Source organism: Sorex araneus, chromosome 1, assembly GCF_027595985.1.
Source record: "Sorex araneus isolate mSorAra2 chromosome 1, mSorAra2.pri, whole genome shotgun sequence".
Lineage (NCBI taxonomy): Eukaryota > Metazoa > Chordata > Mammalia > Eulipotyphla > Soricidae > Sorex > Sorex araneus.
Window position 1 is genome coordinate 185,583,951 of NC_073302.1, and position 14,732 is coordinate 185,598,682.

Sequence of the window (14,732 nt, forward strand, 5' to 3'; positions counted from 1 at the left end):
GAATTTGATGAGTAGAGCTGTCTGCATCAGTGGCCATGTGAATCAGGAGATCTGGAGCTGGACCCATTGATGAGCAGAGGGCAGGCTGCTGGGGACATAGGGACAAAGCTGCAAGGGAGGGTGATTCATCTTCAGTTACAAAATTGCCCTGGAGATGTCATCTGAGAGATTAATTTTACCTGGAAGGGTGAGCAAGAAGAGGACAAGAGAGGCGGAACTGAGCCTGTTGATATGGTCAGGCCATGGCGGACCTCGCTGGAAGAGAGGAATCTGCCTCCAGTTCCCAAAACACCCCAGACATGTCATGCAGGAGATTAGTGTCTCCTGGAAGAGTAGAGAAGCAAGTAGAAAAATCTATATATTAGTTTTGTACATCAGTTAATTTATAGATCCCCTAAAGTTTCCTTCTCCAACTGGCCTGAACTTTTTACAATTGGTGGCATAACTTCAATGCCTGAGTCCCGAGAGTGACACTATCAGAAGTCATTTGGCTATTTTGAAATAACATATCATTACTTGCATTGTTGATTGAAGGCATCGTGAAGGCCCTTACAAGGTCAATTGTTTTTAATGGGAGAATTTAAAAGTTTTGGGAGATGTGCATAACAGGAAAATTTGCTCAAAGAATTTGAGAAAGTATAACCTGTCCCGGTGTGTGTGTGTGTGTGTGTGTGTGTGTGTGTGTGTGTGTGTGTGAGAGAGAGAGAGAGAGAGAGAGAGAGAGAGAGGGTCTCCCACATTATGGAAGCAGTGCGACTAATAAAACTTGGAGAAAAAAATTAGAGAAACAATGCAATGATGTATATCAATATTCTAGCAGCCTATTATGAGGATTCATAGGTCCTTAAGAACACATTGATTGTGACAAGAGAGAGTTAAAATCAGCCTAAATATTTAATTCTATGGAATAAATAAATGCCATAGAATTACATATGTACGGTATTCAGAAGACAAATATAGATGCATAATAATATTATATTTTAAATTTAATGAAAGACTGGGAAAATAATTAAGGCATAAAATGCTACTACATATTTTCAAAGACATATGTATCTATTAAGTATAGAAATTAATTTGAAATTAATTTTAATTTATAATTTTTATTTACTTATTTTATGATTTTAATTTATTTATAATTTATAGTAATTAATTTTAGTTAAATATACCATGACACAAATTGTTTCACATAAAGTATTAGTATAATGAAAAATGTTAAGCCACCACTGTGTATCATAGGCTTCTGACTAAATCAAACATTTTTTTAAATTGGTAATAGAGCCATGATCATAGTCATCGGCCAGGAGAACATAACTTGCATAAGACCAAAATTCTATCCCTGGTACTGCATGTCCCTCCAAACGGTGCTGAATGTAAATCTGGGAGTCCGCTACCATTCCATGATCGTTCCTGGTACCATTGGGTTCCATAGTGCTACATTTCCAGCCCCCGGTGTTGAATGCTGAAAATCTGGCTTACTTGGTTGAGTATTACAGGGAATGACTCTGGGCCCACTGAATACTGCTTGGGAAGCCCCACACCTCAAGTTACCAAAACACAGAATTTAAGTGACTTTCTTCTTTATGTAGGTGAAATTTCAAGGAAAAATATTTTAGAATTCTAAATTTAAGCTACACTTAATGAGAAATCATTAATGATTTCTCTTTAAGTGTAGCTTAAATTCTCCTTGTAAAAAAGTATCTAATTTCTTAAGAAAAAATAAATAAAAGTAAATTGAAATCCCATATGTATGATTATTAACATCTATTTTTCTTTATCAAATGAATCAATAAATACTATTAGTGCTAATTTTTTGATTATTAATTTATAGTTTGATAGGGAATCAAATTAGACAACATGGTTTAATGATTCAAACACTATATACCTTCATATACTGGCAATTGTAAAATTGTTTATATATATATATGTGTGTGGTTCAAGTTTTGGTTGGAAAAGGTAAAATATTTGTGGATTTGTGATTTGTGGCTTATATACTGGGTATATTTCTTCCTCTTTCTAATGAAATAAAATAATTCATATGTAACATTTATTTCAGGATCTGATAAAGAATCGAATATTTGTACTCCTATCACTAGGTAAAGCAATGGAATATTTACACATGATTGGAGCTTCTGGATTTGTACCTACCTTTATAGAGCATCAGTTTGTATTATCAAAGAAGACTGCGACTTTGATTGCTGGTTGTACTTATGCTTATCTGTTAGTTATACTTATTTTTTAATGAAAAGTTTTCTTATATGTATTTATGTTTAAGAATAAAGTAGTAGTATTCGTAACTTCTGCACAAAATATAAATATATAAGCACTATATGTTTCAATTAAAAATATACAAGTACTTTGCCCTTTTTTTCCTATTTGGATCACACCTCATGGTGCTCAGGGCTTACTTCTAACTCTGCACTCAGAAATCACTCCTGGCAAGGTTCTGGGACCAAGATGCTGGCGATCAAATATTGGTTGGTTTCATGCCAGGCAAGCATCCTACCCACTATGCTATCACTCCAGCTCACTTTTATCAATAGTTCTAAACACTAAAATCCTCATTAGGATAAATACCCCTTATACCATTATTTTCTTCCTCTATATGAGCAACCACTTGTCTAAAGTTAGAGTCCTTCCTATAATTTGCTTATTTTTTATGGTTTGTGTGTCAATCCACACATCACCTACATTTGACATATGCTTTTATATGTCTTTTTTCACTTTTACCTTAGGTTAGTTTTTATCAGTTATGTTGATCTGTGATTTATCATTGATCATTTTATGGGATCCTCTGGGATCCTATTTTGTAAATATGCCCATATTTATCCAAGACTGTGTTAATGGATATGAGGTGGTCTCCATGCAGTAACAGATTGGCTTAGCCATGTCTCCTTCCATACGACTATAAAAATTCGTGATGGATTACATGCTCAAAGAACCCATTTTAAAGAGTATTATGGATAATTCTGTGCTGATACATTGTAGAGTTTACATGAAATAGGCAAACCCTACAAGTGTCAAATTTAGTAAGTAAAGAGAATTAAGAAAATTTAAAAGGAGAAACGTGAATAGGCCTAATAAGAGTACTCAAGGTGTTTTTATCATAATGAAGGAAATACTGGCCTTATATTAGGAACAATTACACATTTTACTTAAGTGTCTGCATTAAAAAATAAAAGGTTGCAATAAAAACCTCTATGGGTATTAAAAAAACTAATAAGATGTAGAACATCTAACATAACCAAATATTATTTCACTACTGACATGTATAAAATCCCTTAGCGAGCGAGGGTGAATATACCTTTCTTAATCTAGTAGAGGGTAACCATAAGCGCCATGAGTGAGTGCAGATGCAAGACCATGAGCTGGACAGTTCACCCTGTTCTTTAAAGAACTCCCTTCACGCTTCTTGCAAAGCTGGTTTCAAGGTCATGGATTCCCTGAGCTGTTGCCTGTCTATGGAGCTCTGCACTGCAAATCTAGCTGGAGAGTGTCTTGGGAAGGTGTTCTTTCCCTTGACTTTTTTTGGTATATCTCCCTCCATTCTCTTCTGGCTCATAGAATCTCTTTAGAAAGATATGTGGTGACTCAAAAGCTTTCTTTTGTACTTTTTAATTTTATTTTTAAAATTTGTTGCTTTCAATATTTTGACTCTGTCTTTGGTTTTTGTCATTCTGAGCACAATGTGTTCTGCAGATTTCAAATTTTTTTTCTGGGACCTTTTGGGCCTCTTGTCTGTTTTCCTCAACTGTGAGAAGATTTTAACTCTTTTTTGAACTGTTAGACACTCATCAAACACATAGATGATTCTTCTATAGTTCCTCTTACGCACATATGATAGTCTTCTGGTGTGCTGTTTATTTCTTTTTGAACTTTTTCCATACATTCTATTTTTTTTCTAAAAGTTTCCTCTAACTCATATTGGAGCTACTCGATCCTTTCCTCTGCCAATGTTATTCTTCTGCTCAGAGCTTCTAATGCTTCTTAAAATCACGTACCTGACTTCCATTTTCTCTCATTTCTCCTTACAATTTTCTTATTTTGGCTCACACACTTTCCATCTGTGTCATCATTTCTTTGGGTCCACTAAACATCCTCACGGCGGTGTCAGTAAACTCATTTTCTAAAGATTTTCAGAGCTGATTGGTGTTGGTTAGAAACTTCTTTTTATTGTTTTGCCTATTGAATCTGGTGGGTTTCTACACATTTTCCCCACTGGTTTTCCAGTGTTTCTGCTGTGCTAAGGGTGAGTTTTGTAGTTGGATCTCCTGGGGAACTCTGAATGATTAGGCTGAGAGTTGCTCTTTTCCTTCTTTGCCAGTCTTTACCCGCTGATATGGAGTGTAACTGTGAGCACTATAAATGTGTTCCTGTGTACGCTTCAGGAGTTGGGGCAGGGGCTCATTAACATGGCAGAGGTAAAGAATGAAGCTGCTGGAACCTACTGGGAAGTCAGAGGCTCTGACTTATGTTCTGAGAAGGCCAGTGGTCTCAGCCAGAGATGAATCTCATCTGGAAGTTGGAGCCGCAAGTCAAGTTTCTGTATATATCTTTACTTTTTCTAAGATACTGAAAGGGCAGGGCTGGAGCCATAGCATAGGGTAGGGCATTTGCCTTGCATGCAGCAGACCCAGGTTCGATTCCTAAGTCCTTCTTGGAGAGCCTGGAAAGCTAACAAGAGTATCCCACCTGCACAGCAGAGCCTGGCAAGATCCCTGTGGTATATTCGATATGCCAAAAACAGTATCAAGTCTCACAATGGAAACATTACAGGTGCCCGCTCCAGCAAATCAATGAACAATGGGATGACAGTGCAACTGAAAAGACTGAGGGGTGGGGAGTGAGAATGAGTTTTGGGAGAAGATTACTGTCACTGTCACTGTCATCTCGTTGCTCATCGATTTGTTTGAGCAGGCACCAGTAACGTGTCTCATTGAGAGACTTATTGTTACTGTTTTTGGCACGGTAGCTTGCCAGGCTCTGCCTCGCGGGCTCGATACTTTTGATACTTTCAGTAGCTTGCCAGACTCTCCGAGAGGGGCAGAGGAATCAAACTGGGGTCGGCTGCGTGAAAGGGGAACGCCCAACCTCTGTGCTATCGGGAGAAGATTACACTTGTACAAATTGTTGTGGCCTGTATGCAGAGAACTCTGCATACATTTTAAAAAATTCATCTTATTCCCAGTGGTTGGTGTCAGAGATTGATAGTTAATATTTCAATGATGTTTTCTCTCCCTCACTTCTTCACTCAGGATTGAGTGTGTATTTGTAACATGTTTTGTCTAGGTTATTAATTCTATCTTTGAAAAATAAGCTACAATTGTGGTCCTTTTGCAAATGATATGCTATCTTCTAGCTTTCATCATTCTTGTCTATTACTGACATTATGAAATTTCCCTACACTTTGTTGCTTAATTTTGAATCTTTTTCAGTAGCTAGGGTTTACTTTTGTTACCAGGACCAATGTTGAATTCGTTGCAGAAATTTTCTATCCTCAAGATTGCTTCTCTGATATTTCTTTTGTAATAGTTTTCACTGTAGCTAGGTTCTGGTGGTCTTCGGCCGCTGGGAGCTCTACTGGGGTGGGGGAGGGAAGCTGGAGCCCATCCCCTTCCCCGGGGGGAAGACAGCCAAGCGTGCGGGCAAGAGACTCTCTGCCAGAACCTAGCTACAGCCATGCTGGAGGCTCCGCTCCACACGTTCGGACAGACCTCGTGCATGAAGGTACCGGCAGAGGAACCCAGGTGTGTGTAATCCCATCAACGGCCAACATCCAGAGAGAGACTTAAAAGCAAGCTCTCAGAAGTGCTCGGCCACGATATCTTTAGCCTACTTCTCCCTCTGGGAGAAGCTGGCAAGCTTCTGAGAGTTTCCTGCCCACATGGGACAGCCTTGCAAGCTTCCCATGGTGTATTCATATGCAAAATCCAGTAACAAGCTGGATCTCATTCCCCTGACCCTGAAGAGCCCCCAGTGCAAAATCGTTAGGAGGGCCGAGTCGATATGGACTTCTAAGATCTCAGGGAAAGGACGAAATGAGATGTTACTGAGCCCGCCCGAGAAATCGATGATTAACAGGATTTTGTGATTCGTGATTAGTGAATAATTTTCACAAATTATATAAAATATTCTGTGAAATTTCATATTCTCTTGCTACTACTTTCCCTATTTTTAATATTATTTTTAAACTGGTCTTAAACTGACAGAAAAAGTATTAACAGAACAGTGAGTTTTCATGTATTATACATCTAGCATCTCCTTTTGTTAATATTTTATATTAGTATGGTTGGTGTGTTAAAATGAATGAAATATTTGAACATTAATATTAGCTAAATATCTTCTGCATAATTTCTTTTTCTTTTCTCGTATCTCATTCAGGATACCAAGTTATAATTATTTGTCATGTTCTATAGGTTCCTCTTGCCCGGACAGTTCCTCAGTATTCCCTTTCTTTATAATGGTCTAAAGCTGAGGAATGCTGGTCTGGTATCTTTAGGAATTGATGTTTTTTCATGTTTACACAAAGATTATGAGCATTAGGGGAAAAAATAACAGAGATACAATTCCATTTCGTCACAGCACAACAAATAGGTACATATTACCAATATGGCTTAGGACTTTGACCTTGCTCATTTGAGGGAAGTAGAGTTTATCAGATTTCTCCATGGTAATTTTCTCATTATCTAGTGTCTTAATTTTTTGTTTAAGTTATACTAATTGTTTCAGTTATACTAATTCACTCTTTTTACCTTTTTATTTGTTTTTTATTTTTGTTAGACTTCAAAACTTAAGGCTCATTGTTTTGTTTTACTGACCTACATTCCAGTTCTGTTTTTCTAATAGAGTTTCAAAGAAACACAAATCTATCTATATTCCATATTGTCTGATAAAGATCAGAGGAAATTATGTAACATGTTTATTGAACATTTAAAATATAATATGCATAAACTTGTTAATAAAGAGTAAGCTTTTTTAAAGAGTACCTAGAAATTTCATTTATAAAATACTGAGTAAGTCGAGAGCTTGAATGCATCGCAGCTGAGGTCCTAGTGACACAACCATGCAAGTATTTGACCTCCATCAGCACAACTATATTGAGGTGCTAGACCAAAACAATTCTTCCAGGGAAATTAAGGGGGCAGAGCAATTGTATAGCAGGTAGGGAACTTACCTTGCACGCAGCCAACCTAGCTTTGATCCTTTGCACCCCATATGGTCCGCAGAGAACCACCAGTAGTGATTCCTGAGCACAGAGCCAGGAGTAAGACCTGAGCACTGCTGAGTGTGGCCCCCAAATCTTCTTACCTTTTAAATATAAGCTGGATTAATACCAAAATAGTATCCAGGGCTTTTCATATATTTAGATGGGACTTTTTTGCTCCAGATGTCTCTTGCTATACTCCTATTTAAATCTACTATGTCTATAAAGTAGAAAAATCTACTATTTCGAGAAAAGAGAAGATAATATCAATGCATAAATTTGCTGTGCTCTTTCATACATGTAATTAATTTAAAATTATGCTATTTTATACTACTTTTCTTCATCCTCCTTCTGCTTGTCTTTTTCTAGTTGCTTGTACTTGATTAAAAATAAAATTATGGGTGATACTAATTACTCTGAATTCTTACATTGTTGGAAATTACTGACACTGCATATCTACTTATTGAACTAATGGATGGCTTGCTTTCACTATTAGTCATGGACTCCTGTTTGTGCAGTTATCAGTGTGGAGTGCCTCTCTCTAATCACCTAATCCCAAGCAACTCTGCAACAATGTGTTTCAAGTACCACTTATTTTATGTCGTGTACAGATCAGGTTCTAGGTTTGTCTTAGGTGTCATTGCACGGACTTCATTATTGCCTTAGAGTCCAACTTAAAACTGTGTCTTTCATACATTGATGAGGTAGGCAAAGAATTAGGGAACACTGGTGGAGGGAAGTTGATACTGGTGGGGGGATTTGTCTTGAATTGTTATAGGCCCAAATTGCAGCTATCAGTAACTTTGTAAATCATCGCTCTTTAAGAAGAACTGAAAAATAAAGGGAAAAATTCCCACTTTGTCTTTCTCCTCAGGTTTAGATTTGTTGAGACATTTACCATGCCTATCTACATTTTTACTCTATCTTTTATTTGAATTTATGTATTAGATGTTTAAAGCGGGGAAAATTACATAAATGTCTGATTTTTTTACTATATTTGCTGATTTATTTGAGAACTATCTTAGCTGGTTATATTTTAACTATGCATTTTCCTTCCCTTCTCTGCTTCACAGGAATTGTTTTAATTCCAGCAAGTGCAATTGGTTATATTCTAGGAGGTCTCATTGCTTCCAATTTAAAACTGTCTGGTCGAGGCCTTATGAGACTTATAATGATTTCTTCTGGTGTGTCATTCATACTGTTTGTGGTTATAATGATTTTACACTGTGACCCGGTACCATTTGCTGGGCTCAATGAAGATTACGATGGGTAAATATTAATTTTACATTAGATTTTTACATCAAATTCAATAAGGTATTTCTCAGACAAATAATGATTATTTTTTCCAGGAATACATTTATGTGGTTGATGTAGATATTTTGTTGGAATTATTAAGTATGTAAAAGTAAAATATTACCTTTTTACTATTTATATTAAGGGTAGAAAATGATGATATGGCTATGTATTCTTAAAGAAATAAAACTTTGAGAACATTCAGAAAATATAATCAGAATTCTTTTGTTGATTTTTAAATTTTAGACCTGATTTATAAGGCCTTTTATAATGGAGTTTAGAGCATTAAATGTTCCAATTCCAAACCCACTACCAGTGTCATCATTGCCACCAATTTACCAAGATTCCTTCCCTCTCTTTGCCCCACCTCCTTAGAAAGCTTCCTTATTTTTGCCAGAGTGGACAGTGGGAACACCACGCAGTGCTCCTGGCTTACTCCTGGTCCTGTGTTTAGGTATCATTCCTGGTGGGCTTGGGGGACTATATAGGGTGCTAGGGATCAATGCAGATTTGCCATGTGTAAGGAAAGCACCCTAGGAAAGCTCTGGCCCCAGAAAACTTTTCTTAAAAAATACTTATTATAATAAATTTATCACATGTTTACAATAGTATTGACTCTTATGTTTTTTTTAAAATTTTATTTTATTATATTGAATCACCATGAAAAAAATACAAAGCTTTCAGGTATAAGTCTCAGTCATATAATGATTGAAACCCCATCCCTTCACCAGTGCACATGTCCCACCACCAAGAACCCCAATATACCCCCCTCCCACCCAGACCCCACCTAAGTAACTAATGATCTTCATTTTATTCTCTATACTTTGAATACATTCAGTATTTCAATAGAGAACTCACTATTATTGTTTGGAATTTCCCCCCAACAATCAGTCCTGTTGAAAAGGCATCATTTAATAATTTCTTTTCATTGCTGAGAATGAAGATTCTATGAGCTCAAGCGGCCGCGCGGTTTTGGATTTCTGATGTTTTAGTTCAATTCACAGTCTAGATGCATGTCTGTGAAAAGCCGCTCTGGGTGCCAAAATGGGTTAGAAGACCTCTTGGATCATAGTCTTAAGGAGCAGAGGGTCTGTTTCTCGAGCAGCAGCTCCGGATCTTATCTGGGCCGAGGGCGTGCCAGTACCGCCCCCTTCCCATGATCGCCTATGAGCCACAACATTGCAAAGTTCATACCTCTAGGCGGAAGTCTTAGGGGGTGGCTCTTGCCACGTGGATGATGCTGCACCGCCATTTTCCGTGCAGAACAGGGTGGAGAGGGAAAATCCCTCCCCGGGCGGCACATAGTCGTAGTACAGCTCAGTCTAGATGTATTTCTGTAAGAAGCCGCTCTGGGTGCCAAAATGGGTTAGAAGACCTATTGGATCATAGTCTTAAGGAGCAGAGGGTCCTCTTATGGTTTTAATATACAGAGTTAACTAATATCTAAGCTTTCAAAATGTCCAGGAACCCTTCTAATGCCTTCCTGTTATGTCAGTCCATTTGCTCATTCCCTCTCTCTAACCCATCCGACTTCCAAGGAGCTCTCATTTCTATAATCCAGAACCAAGGGTTTGTCATTGTATGATACCTCAATTCCCTTTTCTTACTGGTCTATATACACAGATATATGAGAATATGTGTCATTGGTCCTTCTCTCTCTGACTTGCTTTATTTAACATAAAAAAAAATCCTCCAATTACATCCAGATGCCATGAACTGCAAGATTTCATCTTTTCCTGTAATTGCACAGTATACTACTATAGGAACTTCTTTATCCATTTTTATGTTTTTGGCCATTTGGAGATTTCTATTACCAGGCAATTCTCCTGAGCACTGCAATGAACATGTGTGCATACATCTTTTTTAATTAATGAGTTTGGGTGGAAGGCATAGATAGAAATGATTTCCTTATTACAGTGGCTAGTCATAAGTGGGGGACACTACTGTCCTGGATAGCACAGTGGGTAGGGCATTTGCCTTGCAACGGGCCGACCCACGTTTGACTTGTCTGTCCCTCTCATAGAGCCCAGCAAGCTGCCAAGAGTATCCCGCCCGCACAGCAGAGTCTGGCAAGCTCTCTGTGGTGTATTTGATATGCCAAAAACAGTAACAACAAGTCCCATAATGGAGGCGTTACTGGTGCTTGCTGGAGCAAATAGATGAGCAATGGGATTACAGTGTTACAGTGATACAGTGCTACAAAGTTGGTCTTGTCTTGGGTTCCTGAATTGGCATAGCTGTTTTCTAAAAACATCAAAAATGGAATTGAAGTACAACAAGAAAGTGTATATGGATCAGGTCTTCTTTAAACTAAATGCGAGGAAAAAAAAAACACTCAAAGAACTGGGCAATGGTCGACATCAAATATAAGGCAACAGACTGGGCTCAGACAGAAAAAGACTGAGCTAATAAACTAAAGAAAATGTCTCCACTTCCAATACAGTGGAGAAGCTTTTGATCACACTGAGAACAGTCCAAGGAACTGAATAAAGTTTTAAAAAATATGTCTGAAGGCAGCAGATTGTTGCTTAAATCCTGAGAAAGACAAATCCTTGAGAGGAGAAATAATTTCCTGTAGTTACAGTTTCACTGAGTATATTTGTGATTTCTCAAACCTGCAAGAGGCTATGAACTAGAGCAAAGACTTGGGGAGGGGAAAATTATCTTACAAAGGGCTGGGAGATCACTCAGTGCAGTTGAGCACAGGCTGTGAGTGCAGGAAGTAGACCTGGGTTCAGTCAACAGCGCCATATGAAGCAACCCCACAGCTGGTCTGACCTGGAGCACAGCACAAAGAGGAGCCCTCATAACTCAGTGTTCACCAGAACAAGAACCAACCAAAATTCATCTGCTAGTTGAGTTTTTTAAAAATCATAAAAGCCTGAATTGGCAAAAATTAGGTCATAAATGGAGCATGATATCAGTGAAAGAGACTAAAGACATAAATCAAACAAATCTTATGAAAAGTAGAAAAAGTGGTTATCATTGTGACATTTTAAAAGCAAGAGTTGGAGATTAGAATATGCTGGAAGGAAAAAACAAAAGGAACACCCCATTCTCAGTTGTGATCTCTGTAAGGATGGAAGCTAAAAGGAAGACTATTCCTAAAGTATGTATCCTAGCAAGGAAATGATATGGTTTCTGATAAGGCTTATGGAATTAGCCTGTATTCTGTCTAGCAGCGGAAAGACAAAGAGAAATGTAAAATACTTGACATTTTTGTATATTGAATCAACTCAAAGTTCTTACACTGGAAAGAACATTTCCAACCAGACCAGAAATATGCTTCAAAACTGTGACTCTGGGCCAGAGAAATAGAGCAACTAGTAAGGTGCTTACCTTGCACAGAGCCAACCTGAGTTAGATCCCGGGCAATACCCAGGGACCACCGAGCCTGCCAAGAATGAGCCCTGAGTAGAGTCAGTACACCTGAGAACAGCTGGCTGTGGCCTTAACTCCCAAAACAAGCAACAGAAACAAGAAACACAAAACAAAGGAAAAAGAACAGAAACTGACTGACTCAAAATATGCCATAGACCCATAAGAAACTTAGATATTGGTCTCATCAAATAAGAATGGTAAATTTGAGGCCTGAGAAACAGAGTAATGGTTAAGGTACTTGCCTTGCACGCACATGCTGGTATTATCCTGATTTGAATCCCAGCACCACAAATACTCCCGTGAGCAACACAAGATATGACTGAGATAAGTGTGACTCCTGAACACAGACCGAGGTGTGACCCCTGAGTACCACCAGGAGTGGCTCCTGAATACCACCCGCTGTTGGCACAGGGTAGAGACCTAGATGTGACCCTCTGAACATAACCGGGAATGGCCTCTGAGCACTGCCTAGGGTAGTCCCCCTCCAAATACAGTGCTAAATTATATTGAGGGGCGCAGTAAGCACAAATTCTCATAAGGAAATGGGGTTTCAGAAGACAGTAGAATATCTTAGGAATGTTGAAAGATATACATTGTCAACTCATAATTTCTTGTCTAGTATATATTTTTAAGAATGAAAATGAAATATTTTATCAAGTGCATGATAAATATAATAATTTGTTAACTCCAAAATAAATGATGAAACACTGTCAGAGTTTAAGTGATACAAAAGGAAAACTTGAAGCTTAAAAGAGGTAAAAATTGATTCATAAGTAGCAAATATACTTATGTTTATTTTAATTTCAAATATATATGACTGTTGCAAACAAAAATTTAACATTGTCTGGTGTGGTTTTTAGGACTATATATGTAATATATGTAATGTATTTGACAAACATAAATCCAAAAAGAGAGGGTCTTAATATGTACATATTTTTTATTTTTTATTATTTTGTTTTGTTTGTTTTGTTTTTTTATATATTTTTTTAATTTTTTTTTTAAATTTTATCACCATGTGGAAAGTTACAAAGTTCTTAGGTTTATGTCTCAGCTATACAATATTCAAACACCATCCCTTCACCAGTGCCCATATTCCACCACCAAAATCCCCAGTATAGCCCCCGCCCCCCCACCCCCAATTGTATAACTGATGAATTTCACTTCATTTTCTCTTTACCTTGATTGTACATATTTCTTAAAGGGATAAAATATCAACTCAAAATACAGTGGCAAATTTGCTCATACACAAAACTATATATAAATAAACAGTTTAAGTTTATTAGTAACCTAGATATGCAAATAACTAAGATATCTACACATGCATGTATGATGCACCTTATTTTTATATCTATGACTGTAAGAACAATAGAAACATTGGACTTCTAGATTATATTACAACATATGAAGATCTTGTAAATAATCCCACATGTTCTCACACCAAGAAAAGATACAAATAAATTTAAAATCAACATCTCCTTAAATTCATTAGAGATTATCACAAAGAAAAGATGAGAAAACAGTATTATTAGCAGAAGCTGCTGAAGCCAAACACTAAAAAATTTGTAGTTTACTAATTGCCGGAGGTAGGACAGGTATTAATTTGAAACTTTTAAAAATTCTGGGGAGTACAATATTTACAGGAACCCCATACGCTTTCATTATTCATATACAGGTGCCTATCGGGTTCTAAGTGTGAAATCTGGCAAAAAAAATGGTTTTGGTCAGATTGAGAGGGAAAGTAACCATTTTGAAATATATGCCAAAGAGGTCTGTTCTCTGACAAATTCTGCCCGGTAGGTGCTGCTTTCCCAGATTTGACCCATCAAATTTTATGGAAGCATATTTAGACAAAGCAACAGTTCTTTTTCCCTCCTAACTCACATGAGGGAAAGGAAAAACTCACAGCTGAGAGGCCCCAGGCATACTGAAAGGATCCCATAAAATCTGGACTTTATCAAAACATTACACATCATGCCCCCTACAAAGCATTACCACTTCACGAAATCCTAAAATCTGATGTAATAAGAGAACTTGAATAGAAAGAACTCTCAGTTGAAGTGAGTTTAGTAATGAGTATCCAGAGGCAGATAGGAGATAGCTCAAAGCCTGGAGTGGAAACATAGGCAGAACCCTTTATCACATGAAATCTAAAGATATCTTCAATGAATCAGTACCACTGGCTAAGCAAACAGACGAAAATTGTAAACAAATGGGACTACGTCAAATTAAGAAGCTTCTGCATTTCAAGAGAAATGTCAAAAACAAATTTAAAAAATAAGTACAATAAAAACAAAAGAAAAAAATGATGCCTTGTACAAAAAGACACCTTTTACGAAAAGGTCATAAGAAATTATTTGTTCACCCCTCATATGACAATGAGTTAATATATAAAATATTAAAGTTAATTTAAAATGCAATACTGTAGCACTGTCGTCGGTTGTTCATCGATTTGCTCGAGCGGGTACCAGTAACATCTCCATTGTAAGACTTGTTGTTACTGTTTTTGGCATATCAAATACACCATGGGTAGCTTGCCAAGCTTTGCCATGGGACGGGATACTCTCAGTAGCCTGCCAGGCTCTCAGAGAGGGACGGAGGAGTTGAATCCAGGTCGACTACGTGCAAGGCAGATGCCCTACCTGCTGTGCTATCGCTCCAGTCCTTTAAAATGTAATACTAACCAAAAAAAATTAAAAAATAGAAAGTAACTATGGACACATTTATTTTAAAGAAGGTATACAGATGAACAATAGGAGGAATTCTCTGGGAAATTGAACCTACAGATATCCTTCATGGTTTGACACCAGAGGCAGACAACAAATTCAAAATTAAGAAATAGAACCAAAAAAAAAAAAAG

At 37.3% G+C, this 14,732-nt stretch overlaps 1 protein-coding gene across 1 annotated transcript in view; it reads left to right on the top strand.

The window, feature by feature from the left end:
* The first annotated feature begins 242 nt into the window (after positions 1-242).
* SLCO6A1 (solute carrier organic anion transporter family member 6A1) overlaps positions 243-14,732 on the top strand; it is a 55,579-nt gene continuing 41,089 nt past the window's right edge. The window contains exons 1-3 of the mRNA XM_055126721.1: positions 243-344; positions 2,054-2,198; positions 8,275-8,470. Coding sequence (XP_054982696.1) covers positions 243-344; positions 2,054-2,198; positions 8,275-8,470 — 443 coding nt within the window. The remainder of the gene's footprint in view (positions 345-2,053; positions 2,199-8,274; positions 8,471-14,732) is intronic.